At 60.8% G+C, this 22,984-nt stretch overlaps 1 protein-coding gene across 5 annotated transcripts in view; it reads right to left on the bottom strand.

Moving 5' to 3' along the window:
* MAD1L1 (mitotic arrest deficient 1 like 1) overlaps nt 1-22,984 on the bottom strand; it is a 230,999-nt gene that overhangs the window by 118,387 nt on the left and 89,628 nt on the right. For all 5 annotated transcript variants that reach the window (XM_070460540.1, XM_070460539.1, XM_070460542.1 and 2 more), the window contains one exon: nt 7,467-7,611. In XM_070460540.1, the coding sequence (XP_070316641.1) occupies nt 7,467-7,611 (145 nt within the window). The remainder of the gene's footprint in view (nt 1-7,466; nt 7,612-22,984) is intronic.

Raw genomic sequence — 22,984 nt, 5'->3', positions numbered from 1 at the left:
ACTCACCTATACACACACGGTCAATCACACACATACATGTGATTGTATGTGCACAGACATGTCCATTCTCTCACACACGCGCACTCACATTCATGCACACACACACACTCCCTTACACCGCCACACATACTACATGAACATCAGTCTTGGTCCTGATGCTGCACTGGAACCATCTAAGATGTCACCCCCCCGAACACCCCCCGTTCCTGAGAAGCTGGGTGAGATGCACCTTTCCACCGTTGTCACAACTTCCTGTGGGTCTAAACTGTGTTCTCTCTAAAGGTCGCAGAACTGAGCCACCCCCAGGCTGCAGACGTCTCCTCCCGGGTGCTGCCCCTGGCCTCTTTGAGCCTTGTCTGTCTGCTCTCCTCCAGCCCGAGGGAGACCCCGGCGCTGAGCCTGCCTGCCCGGCCGCCGCCGCAGCAGACAGCACAGAGCGTGGCTCACGGCCGACAGCCCCGAGAACTGTGCTTCAGCAGAGGGAAGGACAACGTGAGTGAGTCTGGGCTCTTTTTTTCGATTCCCTTCCAGCCTTCCCATCTGCTACGTTGTGAGCTTGGAACGTGCAAACCTCGCCTGAAGGTCGGCCTTTACAGATCGAGAGAGGATGTGAGAAAATATTTTGAACAGGAAAATAAAAATAACCCACATCAAAATTCACGGGGTAGGCACTGATGATAAAAGCCCTCAGAAAACTCCTGCTCGACGGGACTTCCGTGATCCAACAAAGACTGCCCACAAAGACAGACAGCACACAGGTCGGCGTGTGACGGTGAGTTACCAGGGCTCCCTGAGACCCGACGGAGACCCGGGCGCCGGGACCTGCTCCCGAGGCTGCAGTGCCGGGTGGGGCGGTGGGGAGGGGGGCTGCTCCCACCCTGGGGGGCCTGGGGGACCGCACTTCCCCAGACTGGACCGCACACAGCGGAAGACCACCCCTGAAAGGCAGCATTACGGTACAGAAAACGCGTGGCAGGGGGCGGGGTACCCAGCAGTGTGCAAGACCTCCACTCTAGAAACTGGCAAATACCACTGAGAGAATGAGCGAAGACCTACGTAAGTCACAGGATACCCAGTGCTCTGGTCGAGAAGATGAAATGATGCTAAGGGGCCGTTTATCCACAAACTGACGTACAAATTCTTGGTAAATTCGCTGTAATCCCGACCTCTCCCCAGCAGACTCTGCGTGTGCCAACTGACAGAGTGACTCTGAAACGTATAAGAACGAGCGAAGGGCCAGGACGAGCCAGACTCCCTGAGAGCGGTAATCCCTCTGAAGCTTACCACCAGGTATCAGAGCACCGCCGAGTCGCCTCGGTGAAGACGTGGACAGGTGGGACCAGCGCGAAGAAGCTCAGCCGCCCGTCGGCAGCCACAGGCCGGCAACTCGGGCAACCAGGCCGCACATGGGGGACGAAGGGTCTTTCCAGAAACGGTGCTGGACACTTTCAATGGGGAAAACCGTCTTGTTGCCTGTTTTGCTCACACCCAAAATCAAGTCTTGGTGATGTTACAGCCACATGTAAGAGGTTAGAACACGGAAGCAGAGGCATGTCTCCGCAGCTCTGATAGGCAAAGATCAGCCTGTCACCACCCACAAAGCACCAACATCAAGGTGACAAGATGGAAGCAGGTAGCCCACAGGAGGACGACAACCCCTGCTCACTCGGGAGTCAGCAGGCAGCCAGGCCCAGGAGAGGAGCCGCCACACGTTTCCCACCAAAGATCCCTCTCGACTCGGCACAGACACAACCCTCGAAAACCTGAAAACAGGGCGGGCAAGGTGGGAGCAGGCCCTTCACTGAAGGGACACCAAGGCCCCACCTCCCGAGGCTGCAGGGTCTCACGAATGAGGTGACGCCTCTGTACCCAGTGTGACTCAGCCAGAGTCACCGGGCCAGGATTCCCCCGTCACTGGCGGGGCGTCCGCAGAGAAGGGGCCAGCCCTCAGCCTGCCCTCGCCGGGCACACAGCTGTTAGGACCACCTGCCTGGATCGCCTCCAGGAAACTCAGAAAAACCCGGAACTCCCCGCGGTCTCCCTGCTTCTGACCTGACACACACACACGCCGAGACTGCGCATACGGAGCCGGAGCTGCGCCCATGCCCACAGGGCTGAGCTGCCTGAAATCGGAAGGCGTGCAGACTCCACGCCAGCAGGATACTCTCTGGCATTGTAAGCGAGTGTCAGCGGGCTCTGGGGGGCACTGGGCTTCCACGGAGAACTGTGGGGTCGTGCCCAGCCCCGGCGAAGCGTGGACCTCCCTCTGCGGAGCCGCTGACCGCTGACCCATAGCCACAGCGGGACAAGCCCCGCCTCACACGGTTCCTACGTTAACGACTGCTCTTCTCTAAGCTGCCCAGTGAATACGAGGAATAGAAAGAGCTGCATTTACACAAAATAAATAACCTTATACAAATCCGATACCCAAGCAGAGCCCCTCGGTCGGAAAAGGACTGGGAGACTGGACGGAGCCCCCTGGGCACAGCGTGGACCCCGGGGAGAAGGGGGCGTCCGGTCCTCAGGGACCCCGGGTGACATGGCTCTCCCAGCCCAAGCGGGGCGCCCACCTTGCTCCCAGACCTCCTCCAGCACAACCTCGTCTGCACACGAAGCAAGAGGAGCCCTGGCCTCTCCTGGGGGGCCCCCAGCACTTCCTGCCTTGCCTTCTGCCCTCATATCTGCTTCTTAAGCAGCAATGGTAGGGGCCCATGAGGCGGACGTGATCACCCCCAGACCATGCCCTGGGAAAGCCGGCCGGCAGAGACTGCTGTCCTCCAAAGGCCGCGCCCCCAGGGATCTGGGGGAGGAGAAGGGGGAATTTTACTTTCATTTTAAAAATTTCAAGCTATAAGTTAGCTTTCACTGCTTAAGAGTCTATAAATAGAATTCTGTAACCATATTGTGGAATATTAGGGGCACACTGGAAATAGCGCATTTCAAATAGGAAAATGGTTTGTGTTCACCCAGTTCTGAAAGCCAGTTTTCAATTGCTTAAAATAGTCACGGTATTTCACCAAGGTAATTACACTCTTAGCTATCAGTAACAATTAAACCCTTAGACTGGAGATGCTTAATAAGGTCTCAAAATAAAATCTCACATTCCAAGCACTGTACTCCGAAATGTCAAGCAGGCAAGCAGGGCCTTCGACGGCTTGCGGGAGCGGGCGCCCCTCTGGCAGGCCTGGCTCAGTGCCCATTGGAGGGCGGGACAGTGCACTCACCACACCCGCCCACGGCCGGGCTGGGGGCCCCCAGAGGGTGGGGGCACCTCCCCAGGAAGGACAGGGCAAGATGAGCAACCCACACCTTCTCAAAGCCAGACAGCTGCCATGCTGGAGGTGCCTCGAGGAGGAAGGCCGCAGACCACGAGGGAGCCGTGTGCGAACCCACGGGGCCATGTGGGTGGGGGCCACGCGCTCGGCTTCGAGCAGGAAGCGGCAGGCTGGCCGCCCTCTGCAGACTGGCCTGACGAACGGCTTAATCACGCGTCTGGCAGGACGGATCCTGCGTGCTGGAGCCGGGCCATGCGAGCGACCGTTATCGACCCCTCGCAAACATGCCTCCGAGTGACAGGCGGCGTAAGCCATCCGTCAGTACCAGGCAATCAATACCCTTCTCACAGCTATGCCTGTGAGCGCAGCGGGCCAGTCCAGGGTGAATTAGGCCAGAAAGCACCACTGCCTTCCAACCTGCTGGGCCGGGGGAAGAGAGGAGTGGAAATTTCCTGCCTTGGGAGCCGGGAGCAGTGACTCTCAAGGGCAGAAAGTGCCCAAGATGGAAGCCAAGCACAAGCGCACAAATGTGGAGGCGCCATGGACACCGAGGGCGTGGGCTCCGCGGCGGTGGACACGCGGCCCCTCCGAGCAGGTGCCCCTGCCCCCGCGCCCCGAGCAGGGGTCCACGCCCGGGACCGAGGCAGCCCTGATGGAGCGCAGCAGGGGCCAGGCCTCCAGGCCGCCGAGCCAGCCCCGGGACACTCACTCGCGGGGCAGCACGGGCACCCGCAGTGGACGCCGTGGACGGAGCTGGTGGGCCCTGCGTGGGGACGGCTCGTGAGCTTGCCAAGGGGCCCGGCTGCGTCACGTGCGCACGGTCAGGGACTGCACCCTCCCAGAGCACCTCACTCGCTGTGCCTCTGAGGATGAGCTGGAGCCTCCGAGCACCACTGAGGGGCACGCGCTGGCCCAAGGGGTGGCTCCTCCGAAAGCCTGAAGGGGCTGCTCCGGGGCCACAGGCAGCTGAGGCCGGAGGGCCGCCCGCCCGGGAGGCACGCGCCCTCTGCCCCGCGGCACCACGCCCCGCGCTGGGCTGCCGGCGGCCCCGTGGGCCCCTGAGTCACAGCCCTCAGGCCACCCTCGCCCTCAGACACCCCAGGAACGCGGAGGCAAGGGGGGCTTCAGCAGATGAAGTGAAACTCCTAGACCTTTAAACGAGCACGTTCACCCGGGACTGTCTGGTGGGCAAGCGGGTCAGGTGACCTTTCAGAGGCAACGACTTCCTCCCGTGTGGCCAGAAGGACGCAACAGAGAGAGGCTGGAGCCCCCAGCACGCCTCGGTCAACGAGGGGGAGCCTGTCGCCACACAGAGAGGAAGGGGGCAAGAAAATGCTCCCCCAGGCTTCCCTGGAACCTCTCCCCAGCAACCGGGGCCCCTGGTGAAAGATCCCAGTGGTCACACTTCCGGGCATCCATTCCAGACAGACTGGAACCTGTTCCTGCACCCCCACCCCCACCCCCCAAGCCCCTTCCTCGTGAGAGCAGAACCCGGAAAGGATGAGAGTGCCTCCAGCTGGGGCGCCCGCCCGGGCACACGGGGAGTTCTGGGGGGCGTCCTGCGCCCTCCACTCCCGTGACATCCCCGACACGGCACATGTGTGTGGCCGCATCACGTCACCGCACATGTAGCCGCACGTAACCACCTCCACCAGGACGCAACACGAACGCAGCGTCACCCGTGTGCCAGGCCCAACCGTCCCACATGGGCCCGACACGACCGCTGCCCACCCCGCGGCCCTGGTTCCCAAAACCCTGCCCAGAGCCGGGCAGCGGCAGCCCCCGCGGGGGGGCCTCGCCCGTTCCCACCCCCCATTTATCTTGTAACAAAGCCTGCACCTTCTGACCACTTTCACCCAGTCATCCCACCCTGACCCCCGCCTCTGGCAGCCTCCAACCTGGTCAACTTTATAAGCTCGGCCTTCTTAGATCCCACCCACAGGCAAGCCCGTCTGCTGAGTCGTCTCATCAGAGGACGACCCCAGGTCCAGCCACACAGTCGCAGACGGCAGGATCTCCTTCCTGACGGCCAAGCAGTGTCCACTGCACACACTCCACTTCCTCACCGCCCATCCCTCGAGGGGGCCTCCGGGCTTCAGGAATAGCGCTGCGACAGACGAGGGGCTGCAGAGATCTCTGCCAGATGGTGCTGCTGTCTCCGCTGGACAAACGCCCGGAGCTGGGACCGCTGGCTGCACGGTGGTTCCATTTCCGAACCTTCAGAACCTCCATCCGGTCCTTCTGGAGTCTTCCTAGCGCCCAGCGAGCACCGTCCAGGTGAGAGCCGCCAGGCGGGCTGAGCGACTTCCGTGTGGGGCGCGCGGAGCTCGCGGGGCGGCGGGGCGACTTCCGTGTGGGGCGCGCGGAGCTCGTGGGACGGCGGGGCGATTTCCGTGTGGGGCGCGCGGAGCTCGCGGGACGGTGGGGCAACTTCCGTGTGGGGCGCGCGGAGCTCGTAGGACGGCGGGGTCATCCGGCCTAAACCTCTGGCTGAGAACGGACACCCAGCCAGCAAGCAGCGCTCCTGCAGTCACAAGGACGGACTCCCCGCGCATCAGTGGAGCAGAGTTCTGTGCTTCCCGCGTCAGGGACCACACACAGCCTCCCGCCCGCATGTCAGGCCCCGGCGTCGGTCCCACCCGTCGGGGCCCTGGCCCTGAGCCGCCCCGTCTGCCTCCCCGCCAGACCCCTGCGCAGGCCTGCGCCCGCGGGTGGAGTGCGGGTCAGCGGTGTCCGGTGGACCTGACCTCGGTTGCCCTGTTCTTTCCAGCATCTTGTCCGGAACCGTGGTGGCTCCCTGCCGTCCATGCTGGGGCGCCACCGGGGAGGCCTGGTTCTCCACACTCCTTCCACCAACGTCAAAGTCCCGGTCTCAGCTCCACCCTCAGCACCTTCGAAACTCCTCTGGAGACAAGCCGAGCTCTGCGTCTGCCACGTGTGCAGGCACAAGGGTGTGCGAGCCCCGCCCGCCTGTGCCCTGGGCTGCAGCCTCTGGGGCTGACCACACGCCCGTACCAGGGGCGTGTCCCACAGAGCTGACCCCAGGACACACCAGAGACACGGGGAGCGCAGGGGAGCGGCCTAAAGGGCCAGCCCCGGTCACTGAGCACCACCGCCCCGGCCGGGGGGCCGCGCCCACTTCACTCCGGGGCAGCGGGTGAGTGTCTCCCCTGTGGGGCACCTGCCAGGTCGCTGGTGGGACGGGCCGAGCCCGCCCGGGAAGCCTGCGTGGCCGACACGCAGCAGGGCACACCACGGGGAACACCGTGGGGTGGCAGGCCTCCTCCAGCAGACTCACGGCCCGGAGCTCCCGGGCTCTATCAAACCGTCGGGAACACAGTCATCACACGTAGCACCAGCTCCTGGTGCGTCCCGGGAGAACGGCCCCCTCCCAGGCAGGGGCCCACCCAGCCCCTCAGCATCAGCCTGGGGGGGCTGGGGGGTACGGGAGGAGCCTCCCCGCAGCTGGATGCCCCCACTCGTCCCCCACAAGAGTATCTCGGGACAGATTCTGGCTTTTTCCTGCCTCGTCTTCTGAAACCTCAGCACCCACGGCAACGTTTTAAATTACGCTCTCTCACACAAAAACCTTAATTCACACGCCAGCGAGCTCTGCTTCTCGAGGCAGACTTCAGAAGCCCCGGGCTCAGCACAGTTGGAGACCCCGGCCCACAGCCAGAGCCGGAGGTGCAGTGCATGCCAGCCTCTGCTCATTGAGCTCCGAAGGAAGGAGAGGCTGGGCCTGCCCGGGGCCCGAGGGAGGCCAACCCGCGTGAGGAGCCAGGGGCTCAGGGCCGACACCAGATACCCCACACCCCGGTCAGCAGGCGAGGCCCTCAGGAGGAGGAGAGGCGCAGGGGGGATTCCGGGTCAGCATCTCAGAGCCTCCTGGAGAGGCAGGGTGAAGACAAGGTGGCCACACCGCCAAGACGCCCTCCTAGTGATGGGGAGCTTGCCCAGCCTGAGCCCTGACTCCCAGGCGGCTCCGCAGGAAGGCTAACCGCTCCAGCAGAGAGACACATTGCTGGGGGCTGGGAGTGCACGCGTGTGGTAGACACGAGGCCAGCGTAGGCCTGGAGAGATGACTGAGCGTGGACACGGGGGCCGCTGGCCTGGGGCTGTGGACGCGGGGGGCCGGGGTCCGCTGGGCTGGGAGGGTGGACGGGGTCCAGCCCCGGGAGACGCTCATACCTTCGTCAGCAGCAGGACGCGCTTCTGCAGCCGCCGTGCCAGGGCCTCGTGCGTCTCACGCCGCTTCCTCTCCTCCAGCAGCTGGCTGCCGAGCTGGCGGACCTCGTCCTGGAGCTGCAGCCGGGCCTTCTCCAGCTCCCGAGCGCTGCGGGGGCAGAAGGGCAGAGGGGTGAGGCCCAGCACCCACGTGTCACTCAGCCCCCAAGACGGAGCCGCACGCGCGCCCAGCCCGCCCTCACTGCCCCTGCCCCCCTCTTCTGAGCAGCTACTCGGAGCCTTTCGGGAGACTCCGGATTCAAACGGGGCCCAGGGTGACCCCAGAGCGCGCCTCACACAGCGGGGAAGATTGCCAGCCGCGGGCTCAGAGGCGCCTCTGGAGAGCCAGGCCAGCCTGGAGCACTTCCCACCGGCCGGCAGGGGCCCCTTCCCACCCCCGGATCATGCAGAGCTCCAGGGGGCGGACCTGGGCACCCAGCCGCCCCCAGCCACAGACCGGGTGGGCAGCCACAGGCCTGAAGCCGAGCACTCCCCTGAAAATGCCCCCCATCCTTTACAGCCTGCGGGACCGTCCTCTGCCCTGGCCTGTCCCCACACGGACTTTTGGAGCCCTGTCCCGTCCTGCCCACATCAGATGCACCGGCACACAGACATGCCCTGTGCTTTGTGAGGGGACAACTGCCAGGAGAGCTCCCGGGAGGGAAGACATCCTGGGGAAAGGAGGCGCTAGCCCCAGGGGCATCGGGAGTGGGGCGGGAGCACCGTGAGGTGTGGACGTCAGACACCATGCTCACGCTATTCCAACTAGAGAAAACCTCCTTCCAAAAAAATCTTTAATATTCTCCTTCTGTTTTTTTTTTTTTTAATTTGGCCACACCATGTGGCATGAGGGGGCTTACTTCCCTGACCAGGGATCAAACCCCTGGCCTTCGCACCACAGGCATGGAGTCTTAACCACTGAACCACGAGAGAAGTCCCTGTTTTTTCCTTTGGAGATTTTATCAGGATCACGTCATAAGGTACGACTTATAACATTTACCTGGGCTAATGCCCAGTGGCTACACCGAGACGACTTTGGAAACATTAATAGTGGAGCTGAGGCCTACAGAGGACACCGGCATCTTGCATCATTCTTGGGTGTTCAATTATGTTTTTGCTTCAATTACACGGTTTTCAAGAAAACCTTAATTCACAGGGATGGCAAGCAATGCTTTCTTTGGGGGTGGTCTCCACCACACTAACTTTTCCTATTTCACATCTGAGTGAGTATACGGTTTTTTATTATAATTTACTTCAATTCTTTAAACAGCTAATTTGAGAGTAAACGTGAAACACACCTTTACAGAACGCTGTAAGGGAACTCCTGGTCTGGGCTACCTGAACGGGGCTCAGCGCCCGCGGGAGCTGGTACGTTCTCCCCCAAGGGACCTGGGCCTGCCCTGCCGCCTGATCCCAGGCAGCCCCCCAAAAGCCTCACCCTAAGACTGAGCCCCCCACCCTGCCACACAGCTGGCTGACGGCACCTGCCACACAGCTGGCTGACGGCACCTGCCACCTCGAGGTGATGCATAACTAAAAGCAAAAAACGATATTAAAAAACAAGTGTATAAATATTCATTTGGAACAGACTTGTTAAGAGGCTATTTTGAGTTCCAGTTCAATTTGGAACTATTCAAAGGCCGATTTAATAATCAAGGACTGTGAAATCGACTCTGGAATCACTGACTTCAGGTGGGGAGGTTCGGAGCGCTCGAATCACTGCTCCGCCTCGTGATTTAATCAGAGGAGCTCGGGTCCCTTGTCCGAGCAGGCCGAGGGCACGGTGGGGGGAGCAGGGGGCCCCTCTTCAGAGGAGGGCAAGCAGGCCTCCTGCTGAGGTGTGTGGCTCCCTCCCCCCAGCGCCTTCCGCACCGCCTGGCAGAGCAGAGCTGGAGAAGGAGGCTGGAGCGGAGGGCGGTGGTGCAGGAGCCACGGGGCAGACGCAGACAGGAAGCAAGAACGCGGTCACCTGAGGAGCGACAGAGCCAGAAGCGAGGGCAGGCAGGGCAGAGGTTCTGTCTACAGGACAGCACGCCCACCCACAGAGGGCAGCCCCAGGGGGTCTGAAGCCGGAGGGTATGCGCGAGGGGCCCGCAGGGGTCAGAGGGCAGAGACAGGAAGAGGATGAAGAGCAACCCAGGAGGGCTGCATGGAAGCGGCAGCAGAGAGCGAACGGGGCCAAGACCACAGCTCCCAGAACAAAGCAGCGGAGATGCCGGGTGGGGGACGGAGGAGAGGGCGCTGGCTTCTGCACCTTCTCGGGGAAGCAGCTAGGAGTACAGGGTGTGCCCATGGGAGTGACCTCGCAGGGTGGGACGCCCCCGCGGGCAGGAGAGGAGGGACTTAATAGCTGGGCCTTGGGGGACAAGGGCTGAACGAACTGGCACAAACGTGCTGCTTCCCCCAGGAGCATGCTTTCCTGATGTTTCCAAGATTTCACCCTGCAACGCCCCAGATCGGCCTGCCCCGCCTGCCCACAGGTAGCACCCCCCTCCTGGAGCGCCCAGGGTTGGGGGGAGAGCGGCCTCGGCAGTCCAGCGCACAGCCCGTGGTGCCTCGGGGCAGGACACAGGTGTCTGCTTGCCAGGCCCGCAGCCCCTCCTCTCTGCAGGAACCTTCTCTGGTTCCATCATGGCCCTTCTGCTGAAGCGGAGGACAAAACTCATAAAACATTAAACTGGTTCTGTGCTCACGCTGAGCCCTGAGGTCAGTGGCATTTTCATGCACCCCTGGGGGCTCAAAGCGAAGCCCTCAGTTCTCAGGAGAGGCCGGCCAGCACGTCCATCCATTGCCGCCTTTCTGAGCCGGCGTCCACAGAAGGTCAGGCCTGAGCGTGAGAGCCCGCTCTGCTTGCTGGGTCGCGTGGCCCACTGTGACGCCATCATCATCAGAAAACCCTATGCAGGGAGGCCTGTCTTCAAGGAGCGGTGAAGGGCGCCATGCGCTGTGAAGCTGCAGGAGCTGCTGCGTGACCTTCTTCCAGCGGCGGGGGCCTTGTCCGCAACCCGCCCTCCACGTCCTCCCCCTGCAGCCGCCGCCACGGCGTCAGACCCCGGTCAGGGCTGGCATGCACGTCCACGCAGCAGCAGGCCCTGAGGCCAGGCCAGCAGCACTGGGAGGCAGGGGCCAGCGTGGGGCAGCCCATGCGGGAAGGACACCGGCCCTGTTGGAGCCCCACTCTGAGCTGCGTCTGGGGCAGTGGCTTTGCACCCAGGCCTGCCTGGCAGGTCAGCTCAGAGGGCATAAACGGTGCCCCTGTGGCTGGACCCAAGTTCCCAGCAAGAACAGCCCTGAAGTGCGTGATCCCTCTGGGCAGTAACACGGTCCAGACGCTCGCTGGGACGGCGGGACGAGGCACAGCTTTATCTGTGACGACTGCCCGGGAGCGTTCCCCAGGCAGCAGGCGCACGCCGAGGCCTACAGGCAGGCACAGCTCACGCGCACAGACACCCTGTGGTCACGCGGCAGTAAACAGGCCACTGTCAGTGACCGTCCCCAGCTGCTCAGAGTCCTCAGCGCATCCTTGCCCCGGGCTCCGAGGAGCAGAGAGCGGACCCGGCCGACACGCCCCCCCAGCGCCTCCGGCCCACCAGTGGGGACCCGGCAGAGGGCCGTGCACCTCCGCCGACAGGGACACGGCCCCCCGCCAGTTGCTCCAGCGCGGTGCCCGCGCACCCCGGGCCACAAGCAGGCAGTGGTGTGTCTGTCTGGAAGGACGGGGCTGCCGGGCCGGCCGCAGGGCTCAGAGGCCCTCTCCACACCCGTGGGCCAGCCGCAGAGCTGCCCGAGGACGACCATGGGGCTTGGGGCCGCCACAGCGCATCAGGGAATCCTCAAACACTGAAAACCCTCCAAGGCTGCCTGTGCAGGGCGAAGGGAAGGCCGTGGAGAGGGCGGGGCAGAGCCGAGGTCCCAGAGGCAGACAAGGGAGGAGAGAGCGGGCTGGCCCCACGAGGGGTGCGGCTGGCAGGCAGGACCCAGCAGGACTCGGGGACACAAGGGAGCCACGAACCGAGGAGGTCGGGATTCGGCTAGGAGCAAGGTCACCAGCAGCCCGAAGGGCGGGGCCGCCACGATGCCCTGAGGCGGCAGGCATGAGACCCACAGAGGAAGCCGCGGTGCAGGCTGTGTGTGTGTACACATGCTGAGTGGTCCAGGGTCCCCAGTGGCCTTGGGGACCCCCAGCTGGGGAGCAGGCGGGCAGGAGCCTGGCAGTCAGGGGGCAGACGCACGCAGGCAGGGCCCAGGGCTCGGGGGCAGCAGGGCCCAAGGCACCCCGAGTCTCTCCAAGGGGCAGCTCTGGCGTGTCTGGGGAGCCAAGGGAGGGAGGGAGGTGCCCCTCCGGCCCGGGTCCTGCTCGGACTCGAGAAGGGCTGCTTGGGAGGGTAGCCCAGGACGACCAGGCCGGTGGCACACAGCCGTCTTCACGTACAGCATCTAATTCCAATCCTTAAGTGCCTCCAAAGGTCAGCACACATTTCACAGAAAAAGATTCTAAAAATCCAAACAGTGGAAACAGACCCAGAGAATGAGGAAAGCAAAGGCTGAAGGAGCCGCAATCACAGGGCCCGCGAGGAGCAGGCTGCAGGCTGCCACCCGGCCACCGCTCCCCTCATCAACCCGAACCACCAAATTCAATTTGCATTCCCAGATAAACAGAGGCCACACAGTAAATAGTCTCATCTGACCTTGAAATGTGAGAAGGAAAATTACTCTCTGCAATTTCAATTCAAGCCCAACCATAATGAATAAAACCCAATTTAGCTGATCTGTTACCAGCCTGTAACTGCAGGGGTGGCAGAGCTCCAAACTCCAGGGAGGGCGCCCGAGGCTGGCTTGGTGCATCCCCCCCCTGGGCGACCGGGGTGCAGGGCCAGACGTGGCGGGGTCCTCAGACCCTACAGAGCAGCTGCTGGAATCCTCACGGCCAGCTCAGGAGCACCCGCGGGAGGAGATGGCAGCTGGGTAACGGGGTGACCCTGCCTCGGGCCAGCAGAGGTGGCCTGACCGCTGTGAGGCTGCCAGGGTTAATACCATGACCGGCGGCCTGGACCTCTGGACCTAAGTTTCGGCCTTCCCCGAAATGATAAGATTCCCTACCCCCGTCAGGTAACCTGGAGCCAGCCAATATGCGCCCAGTAAGAAACAAAGGGAGAGCTGAAAAGCCCGCGAACGCCCAGGTTCGAAAAAAGCCTGCGAAAGTTTGTACCGATAAAATTGCTTTGCAAACATGTAACCAATCCGCTTAAGCCAGCTACTAACCGCTTATGCATACCTTATAAATTTAGATAACAGCCTCTGCTCAAGGCTTTTTCTGACCTTGCGCCACTGTGTTGGTTGCAGCAGAAAGCCCTGACTCGAGTCAGTAATAAACTTCCCTTTTTGTAAATTGCATTGTCTTGGAAGCTCTCTCTTCCCGCTCAGGGATTCGGACATCGGGCAGAACAACCGCTCATGTGCACCCGCCTCTCCAAGCCCCACAGGGTCCCGGGGGTGCCGGTCAACGCAGGCTCAGGCCTTTGCTCTCTGAGCACCCTGCCCACCCAGCCTCGGGGTGAGTGCTACAAAAGCTAAAAAATGACAAAGAGGAAAAGGTTTTTACAGGGTCACACCTCCTGTCCTCAGGGAGCTCACGGTCCAGCACGGGAGACGGGATAAAAACCGGGAACCAGCAGAAGCAGGACCGTGGCGGGGGGACGGAGTACAGCTGCCCGAGGATGACAGCCAGGCCAGGGGGGCACAGGGCTGGTGGGGCCCGACGCCTCCCCGCCATCCCGGCCGGGGCAGCCGGTCAGAGGCTTGGAGGGCACCTGTGAGCTCGGGCCAGCGGTGAAATGGAGACAGCAGCGTCTCCTTCCGTCTGCCCCGAGTCGCTGGAGGACCCCAGCAGCCACTGTGACTCAAGGCTCCCGCCTGCAGACCGGCGCCGGCAGTGCCCTCTGCGCCTGCAACAACCCCGAACCCGCGACAGTGCTTCCGGCTGCCTGGGCGCCACCTGGCAACAGCCCGTTATAACCATTCATTCTCCCACAGACACCGTGTCCTGACAACCCGCCGGCCAGGAGCCTTCCCGGGAGGCTGGCGTCCACCGCATTCACCAGGCGTGCGCGGCCCGCCGGGCTCCTCTAGTCACCGCCTGATCAACACCTCCGGGCGCCCTCCGGGCTGGAAGGACGAGTGGGCAGAAGACATCGAGATTTAAATGCAACCAGGTCCTCCCTCTGCTCTCAGGGAGGCGCCCACCCAGCCCTGCTGTGTCCACAGAGCCGCTCACTTGCCCGTCCCACGTCCATCCCCAGGCGCGGGGTCTGGGGGTCTGGCACATGCCTGGAGAAAGGCCAGTGTTACTCAGTGTTACTTCATCAGGGGGAGCCGATGAAGACAGAAACGACCTTTACAAGACAGGCCCTTGTTGGAGAAGCGGGAACTCCCCTCCGCTCACCCACAGGATGGGGGCCAGGAGCCCCCAAGACCACGCCAGGGGCAGGACTCCTGACCTCACCTTGCAGATGCCGCCCAGAGCCAGGGAGAAAAAGTGCCAAGTGGGTCTGGGTGGGGGCAGCCGGCGAGGGCGGCAGCCAGGGCTGCGGGGTCCTGGGTGGTCAGCCCCGTGACCACCACTCACGATGCAGGATAGGGGCCCGGGGACACCACCGTTCAACCCTCAAGATTCCTCAGAAGAAACGCACTGTGTTCAGAGGCTGACAGACGCCCCAACGCACGGCAGGCGCTCTGCTTCCAACCGTCCACAGAATCCTTGCGAGTGCCTTGCACGCGGGCTCGGGGCACCCGTGTCCTGCTGCAGGGGCTGCGGAACGCCCCCGGTTTATCCGGTGACAAGGAAGGCCGCAGCCCACGAGTGGGAAGACAGCGAGTCCCAGCCAAGGCCCGGGGTGCCCCCTGGAAGAGGCGTCACCGGAGGCCCGGGGCGAGCACGTCTGAGGGGACACAGCACAAGCGGATGCGTGGTGAGGGGCGCCTCCCCGCTGAGACGGCTGGTTTACCGCAGGAGGAAGACAGCACATGAGGCTCCAGAAGAGGCAACAGCAGGGCCATGAAGAGGCTCCGCCCCAGCAGAGGGCGGAGTCCACCCACCCACAGGAGGCTGCGGAGGCCTGGACCCGGGAGTGCACGGGGCGGGGTCAGGGTCGGGAGTGGGCGGGCCCCCAGGGTCGGGGTTGGGGGTGGGCGGCTGCCGCATCACCCACTGAATGACTCCAGTAGGACGCCCCCCCAGCCAAGGTCTAGTTCTCCACGCAGACCAACGAGGGGAAAAAACACTTCAGGGACATGCACGCAGTGATTCCATTTTCATTGATGAATCTACACCCAGCAGGGCATCTTGAGTGAGCGGTGCTGGGCAGGGTGGGCAGGGAAGAGCTGAGCGGCTGCGATAATTCAACAGTATTCAGGAGACAATTCAGAGAACAAGCCTGGAAGCATGTGAATAGAAAGCAGAGAAAAACGAAGGTCTGGCGTGATGGTGAACACTCACTGAATTTCCTGAAACTCCTGGAGGAGAGAAGGAGCCTCAGCTTCCTTCTGCACGGACCTCCAGCACGGAGCCCGGCTGTCACGTGGCCCCATCGCCGGGCGTCAAGGAGGAGGCCTGGGAGCGGCCCTGGGGCCCCATGCAAGCCACGTGGTGACAAGCAGAAAGTCAGAGCCCTCCAGAGCCCTCTGGGGGGCGGCAGCATCCCTGGAACAGAGCCTGGGCGGGGGCGGGGAGTGGTGCGTGTGGACGGCTGTCAGGGCGCTGATACCAGCCGTCCACCAGGAGTGGGGTTAGACTCAGGAAACGCATTGCCAAGGACAGCAGACAGTACGGAGGCCAGTGCACCCTCCCGCGCCCCAGGGGACACCTGAGAGCAAGACACGGGATGCACCCCATCCCCCCGCCGGCTCCATGAGGTCTGCTCTCCCCCTGCCCTGTCTCTGCCGTGTGTGACCCTCTGCTCCGCGCCCCCCCCACCTGTCATCCGCCCCCAGGTGACACAGGAGCCCACCAGAGCCACTGCCAGAAACAGACACGCAGGGCCCGGCGGTGGGCGCAGGCTGCTCCCCGGGGAGACGGGACGAGAGCTCACAGCGGGGCCAACACCCCCATCCTCCACGCACGCCCGCTGGACATGCTGTGGCCCGCCCCGGTGCCCGGGCACGCGGGCTCTGTGTCCGGACTCCACGCTGCTCGTGGCCGCCGGCTCATGCTCACAGCCTCGGGTCCCTGCTTACATAGGCCATCAGTGACGGCAAACTCCTGTCAAGGTGCACCTCCTGTCCGTCCGCATCAATGCAGAAAAGAAGACCACGGTGACCGGCCCCACAGAGCCCCAGGGTCCCAGGGCGAGCTGCAGGGCGTGGGCCGCCTGGGCGCCTTGCTCGGGTCTGCCAGCTGCCCCACCCTCTGTAAGTGTGCACAGGCCACGCAGCCTCAGCCCCTCTGCCTCCGCTGCAGGCGCGGAAGGGGCAGACCAGCACCACCTGGGGCGCATAGACCCAGACCTGCTCCATCCAGGGAGCACGGAAGAAGCACCTGCTTCCCAGCCAGGGACCCGCCACCACCCAAGGGGGTCCCCACAACGGGTCCCCGGGGTATCATCACGAACATGGCCCCGCGGAGCAGACGCTAAGAGCAAGCGACGGAAAGACCCCTTTCTCTGAAATGGCCGTTTTACAGCAAATTGCTCAAATGGGAGGCTGCGGGCAGAAATGGTGACTGACAGCCTGGCTCCAGGGGGAGGGGCCTCCGGGAGCCCAGGTGGGTGGCCCAGGTGCTCCCCGAGGAGCTCAGACTGGCCGTCAAGGCCCACCAGGCAGCTGGGCCGGAGGGCCCGCTGCACCACCCACCAGGGTCCCCACCCACCACGCAGTGAGTCACCGAAGGAGCCATGGTTACTTTGGGGGCACCTTCTCAATGAGCCTCACAGGGTTCTCAGGCATTAACGTTACAAAACCATTTTTTGAGGAATTGACTCATTTTTTAGACAAAGTTTACATAAAATCTACCATCACACCATTTTAACGTGAACAATTCAGCAGTCACAGCATATCTGCAATGTGAGAGTCGGACCATAAAGCCAGCTGAGCACCGAAGCACTGCTGCTGCTGAGCTGCGGTGTGGAGAGGACTTGGGAGTCCCCCGGACTGAAAGGAGATCCAACCAGTCCATCCTGAAGGAAATCAGTCCTGAATATTCTTTGGAAAGACTGATGCTGAAGCTCCAATACTTTGGCCACCTGATGCAAAGAGCCTACTCACTGGAAAAGACCCTGATGCTGGGAAAAACTGAAGGCAGGAGGAGACGGGGACAAGATGGTTGGATGGCATCACCGACTCAACTGACAGACTTTGAACAAGCTCCGGGAGACAGTGAGGACAGAGGAGCCTGGCGTGCTGCAGCCCGTGGGGTCGCAGAGTCGGACACACCCGAGCAACGGACCAGCATCAGCACCGACGGTAGAAGCTCTCTGTCACCCGACACCGTCGTCTGCCACCAGAGCTCCCCGCCACTGCCCCAGCCCAGACGGGCCCCCCGACCCACCATGAGTTTGCTTACTGGGGACACTGTCTGCCTGGACTCTGACACCGCAGGGCCCTCTCCGACTGGCTTCTTCCAATGAGCGTCATGGTTTCAAGGTCCACCGCACCTCCCCGCACGGCCCCGCTTCACCTCCTTGGTGGACGGACCACGGTTCGCCTGCCCACTCGGCCTGCATGGACGCTGGGCAGCCTCCAGCTCGGAGACGGCGCGCGCGGGCGTGTAAACGCCTGTCCCAGCCGCCACAGCACCAGGCTTCACGTCCCACCAGCGGTGCACAAGGGGGCGGCCTCTCTCCCTCCTCGCCATCGCCCGCTTCTGGCTGTTTCAAAGGAGCCGCCCTCCGGCGCAAAAGGCAACATCTCCCGGCTTCGGCCCCATTCCCCTAGTGATTAGTGATACCGAGTGCGTCTTCACGTCCTTATGGGCCGCTTATTTACCTCCTTCCGAGAAATGTGTATTCAAGTATTTTGCCCATGTTTTCAATCAGATTGTTTTCTTGATGGCTGAGTTGTGAGAAGTCTTCATATATTCTAGATATCAGACCATTATCAGATACTTGGCAAATATTTCCTTTCTTACATGGGTTGACTTTTTCAGTTTCTTGACGGTGTCCTTTGATAAATTTAATTTTATTTCAAAGAAAATGATTTTACTTTATTTTTTTTGCTTTTGCATAGACACTTGTGTGTGTTTTTGCTTGGTACTCAAGAAACCATTACCACCTGACCCAAGGTCACAGAAATTTACACCAATAGTGTTCTTCTAGGAGTTTTATAGTTTTAATTCTTGCATCTGAGTCTCTGATCCATTTGAGTTACTTTTTGCACTCGGTTTGAGGCAGGGGTCCAAGATTTATTCTTCTGAAGTTATCTCAACACCATAAAATGCATTAGGAAGAGACCCCGCCTCTTCTATTTTTTGGGGTTAATTACTTCTATAAATGTAAGGTAAAATTCACCAGTGAAGCTTTGTTTGAATTCTTTGCTTGTTAATTACTTATTATGAGGTCTGCTCAGGTCGGTTCAGATTTCCCATTTCTTTTGAGTCAGTTTTGGTACTCACTGCATTTCTGGGACTTTGTCCGTGCCATCCAGATGAAGTCTATATTCCCTTACATGGTTCTTCACATTTATTGAAGGTCACTTCCACTTCCATTCCTGGTTTTACTAATAAGAGACGTCTCTCACGTTTGCTCGGTCACTCCAGCTAAAACTCTGTCCGTTTCATTCATCTTTTCAAACAACTAACGTCCTATTTGCGGTTTTCCTCTGCTGTTCCTCCGTCTTCTTCATCTCGTTGTCGTCATTTCCTTCCTCTGGCTTTGGGTTTGTTTTGTTTGCTTTTCTTTTTCCAGCCTGTTAAGGCAGTTCTGACTCCAGGTCCTCTGTCTCTCTTGGCACGGGCATTCACAGCTACACATTTTCCTCCGAGCACTGCTTTTGCTGCACTCATTAGTTTTAATATGCTGCTGTTTGATTCTGGTTCTTTACAAAGTATTTTCTAATTTCCCCTGTGACTTCTTCTTTGACTGACTGGTTATTAAGGAACACATTCTTTTATTTCCACCTTTAGTGAATTTTCCAAGTTTCCTTTTTTAAACTGATTTCTAACTTCATTCCACCGTGGCAGAAGGACATACTCTGCATGGTTCTGAAGGTTCTGAATAAGGTGTATCTCACGGCCTGACACGCTTGGTCCCGACAGCGTCCCGTGTGCCTTTGAGAAGGACGTGTGTCCTGCCATCGAGTGGCCTGTCCCACAGCCATGGCCGCGCGTGGACGTCCTCGCCCACAGGCGGGGACAGACGCCCCCACCCCCTGAGCTCCTCACACAAACCCGAGGAGGGGAGGTACACACAGGAACCAGCGCAGCCCTGCACCCAGAACCTCCCCCAGGCGCGGAGGGCACGGCAGTGCTCCAGAGAGCCCAGGGAGGAGCCCCTCCTCGGCGGCAGGCGGGCCTCCCGAGAAGCACTCAGTCCTGCGACCTCTGGGCTACACTTTGATTTCCCAGAAAAGTCTGACTCGGAAAGAGGATCCACCTTTAGTGACCGCTGGCAGGGGGGACAGAGGGAAGGGAAGCAAAGACCCAGAGGCCGGTGCGGGGGGCTTGTGCACATGCCCCCCGGAGACGCAGCCCCGCAGTGGGGACAGGCAGGGCTTCTTTTCTGCGTTTCTGGGAGGACGGAGGAGGCGGGCGCCACCCGGCTTATCCTGTGGGCTTCCGGCAAGCGCTGAGGAAGAGCCTCCCCGCTGGAAGCGGTGAGTCACCCGCTCCCCGGCAGCGCTCCCCGCGCCGGGCCCCGCAGCCTTTCGTGGGGAGCCCCCGCCCCACTCAGCAATCCCAAAGGCAAGAGGACGGAACAGGCTGGGGACGAAGAAAAGCGCTTCTCTCCACACACACTCTTCATAGGAAGTGGGTTTCAAAGCGGCCATCTGTCTGAGATTAGCATCCCAAAGCTGCACCACCGCACCAGCAAGGATGGCTCGCCTGAACCCAAACCATCACAGTAGCAGAAAGAGTCCCATTTAAATGATAATAACGCCAAGTGCTTAGGAAGCATTTTACACAAAGAAGAGCCCAACTGTACCCCAGCTCCAGGCAGGCTGGACCAGACCCACCCTCCCTGCAGGCCTGTCCCGGCTGCCTGCCTGGACCTTCCCAGACTGAGTCCAGAGGAGAGGGACGCGAGCTGGGGCCCAGTGCCCGGGGGCGCAGGCCGGCGGCAGCACCCTCCTCCTCTGTGCTGGCCCCTCCCCACACCCCCTCCGGTCCGCTCTGAGAGATGCCCCCGCGGGCCCCTGCTGTGTGGGGACGACAAGGGCGCTCGCGGTCCGGGCAGAGCCCCCAGCACCTCCGAGGGCCAGCAGACACGGTCTGAACGCCCGAGGGCCGGGAGACACCCAGCACACCTCAGGCAGCTGCGGGCGGGGCGACACTGGAGAGGGCCCAGGGCCCGACCAGGCGGGCCTGTGGACGGGCGAGGCCTCCCCAACCCCGCAGAGAGACGGCGCTGAGCTGGCACACAGCATGCACCTCGGGCTCCTCAGGGTGGGTGGGGGCCCTGGAGGGCCCCGGGAGGCCCCGCACCCCAGCAGCCCACGTCTGACACCACACCCACCACTCCCAGCACGGCGCCCACACACGGACAGGCCTGTCCTCGGGGAACGGCCCAAGGAGAAGGGGGCACAGAGACGGGGCCTCAGAGCGCTCTCAGCCTGCACGTGAAGCCCACGGAAACGAGGCGAGGGAGCCAGGCCTGCCTGCCGCCTGGTCAGCCCAGAGCTGCCCTTGGCTCTTCAAGGAGGGGGGGTCCTGCCGCCCAGGCTTGGAGTCAACCATCCAGCTCTGCGTAAATATGTGAAAAAATACAGAGAAGGAGCTGGCACCTGGGTATTTAAAACTCAGCGTGCAGCTGCAATAGCTGCGGAGTGGTGGTGGTCATCACCTGTCAGAACAGCGCCACGTAACTGAGATTCTAACGCAGACTCCAGTCCAGGTAGGAAACGGGCTGAGGCGGGAGCCTTGTTATTTGTAAAACCCCTTTAGGACAGCCGGGAAGCTCTGTGGGAAAAACAAAGTGAGACCTTACTTCATAGCTCCTATCAAAGACAGGCTCAGTGGATGAAAGGTTTTAGACAGGAAACATCAACTCATGAAAGAGGAGAACACGGGAAAAATTTTTGTGACTTAGAAACAGAGAAAGTCTTTTCCACACTCATAAAAAAACAAAACAGAAGCACCAGAGGAAAAGGCTCATGGAGTCAACTAGAAAAAACCTGAAAATGAACGTCTGGAAGAAAAATTGTATAACCAAACAGAAGGGAGATGTCAAACTGGGAAGCTGTATTTTCAGACAAAGGGCTAATTTCCTTAAGCTATTAAAAGCTCCTCTAAAAAATTAATTTTTAAAAAGGCAGACTAAACGGATAAAAGATTATGAACAGACAGAAAAATATGTAGTTCACAGCTACACTGAGAGCACGTCACAAAAGCCATGATCTGAGCCGCCAGCGAGCACAGAGAAAGCGCTGAGCGTGATCCGTTGATAGAAAAGCACAGGGGGAGCCAGCCGCAAGGAAACAGGGGACCGGCGGCCAGGCTGGAGACCGGCAGCCCTGAGTGCCGGGTCCCTCCGGGGCCGGCGGGCGGGAGACCAGCCGTTTATCACCAGACGGGCGGGCGGGCGGCCATCCTGCGCCCGGGTGCCCGCGAGACGGGAGCATGTGTGTCCGCGCGTGTCCGCACAGACTTGCAGGTTCCTGGCTTTCTCGTGGCGGTCAGACGGGGCCCTGCCCAAACAGGATGGGGGGAGGACAAATGCACTGCGTCAGAACCCCGACCCCGGTCTGCAGGGGAAGGTGCGCCACGGACAGAAGGCGTGCCCCTGCTCAGCACCCCCGCTCCACATTCCTAAGTTCAGGCGAGCGGCTGTGGCATCGGGACCTGTGGTGTTGTGCTGTGTTGCTGACGGCACAGGTAACCAGGAGCCCTAACCCCAAGCGGGCGCACTGCTGTCTGATGAGAGGTCTGAACGGTGGTCTCCTCGGTCTGATGGGGGTGCTGATGGGGCTGGGGGCCCGGGACTCCACTTCTCCTGACCGGACGGGTTGTAGCTCCCATCCCTGAGCTGTGCCCTGAGGGGTCACTGAACAAGACTGCAGGGCCAGGCCTGAGCCGTGCGGGGGGCCCTCCTCCCGGGGGAACTGAGCCCCGGGCCGGCGGGCCCAGCGCACCCAGCTTCAGACCCTCCTGCCTGACGAACAGGCCAGCTGCACATGCTGAGCAAGCTTCCCAAGTCTGGGCCTTTCTGAACCGTGCTTCCGGTGTTATATCTAAAGAAAATTACTGCCAAGCCTAAGATCACACAGACTTTCTCCGATATTTCTTCCTAGAAGATCAAAGGGCCTTTATAAGTGTTAAGCCAGATAACGTGTATACAAAGGCAGTTGGCCCAAGATAAATGTTCAAAACTGGTTGGCTTCTAAAATGTGTGTACTTTCTAAACAGCTCTGCTTCTAAATATTTCTCCTAAGGGAATAATAAGAAGTGCAAACAGATTTGGGGACACGTGTGTTAACCAGAGTATTATTTAGAATGAGGAACACAAGGATGAAAACAGGTATCTATTGAGAGCTTGGCTAAATAAAGTGTTCATAAAGAAGCAGCCCACAGCCCAAAGGTTACGTTTTAAAAGAACACTTAACACAGAAAAAGTTCACAGAAGTTTAAACAACACAGGAATACCCAAACCGAACAGTATGAAGGGTGCAAATTCCCCCTAAAAGTGCATCAGGAAAGTGCGCATTTTACACACACGTGGATGTCGGGAAGAAGCTGAGCTGGGGCACACACAGCGGCTGTGGGGCGGGGATGGGGAGGCCGGCCTGCCCACCTGTCCTGGTTCTCTCTGCTACTCCGTCGAACGCTGTAAATGAAGGTGTGCACCTCTGTAACCAAAGCCCTCTCTTAAAGTTAACCACTTAAAACACTGACATCTCCTTCGCCACCCCCCACCCTCCTCTCAGGAGTGCGAGCGCCTCGCCTAGCACATGGGGGCGTGCACGGCCGGCCACGGGGAGAAGGGCTCCTGGGGGCCACACCTCTCGCCTCCCCCGCACACAGGTCAGCGAGCCAATCACTGACCACGCGAAGGGGTGCCGGCTGTGCCCGTGAGGCTCGGCGGCGGAGGTATTTGGATCCCCTGGGAACGTCAGGTCACCACTGAGGCACCCAGAGACGGGGACAGAACCTGGAGACACACGGTACTGATGGAACCACCACAAAACCAAGTGCCACATCAGAAAAGATGGCACAGATGTTCCCCAGAGGGATGGACAAGAACGGCCACAGCTGCCCTGCCCAAACAGGCCCAGACTGAGAGCAACCCGGATAACCAACAGCAGAACGGTTTACAAAGCTACGGCACTTACACGGAACA

The sequence above is a fragment of the Odocoileus virginianus genome, chromosome 33 (assembly GCF_023699985.2).
Source record: "Odocoileus virginianus isolate 20LAN1187 ecotype Illinois chromosome 33, Ovbor_1.2, whole genome shotgun sequence".
Lineage (NCBI taxonomy): Eukaryota > Metazoa > Chordata > Mammalia > Artiodactyla > Cervidae > Odocoileus > Odocoileus virginianus.
The sequence above is the reverse complement of the archived record's forward strand: the minus strand, read 5'-3'. Positions and strand labels throughout refer to the sequence as shown.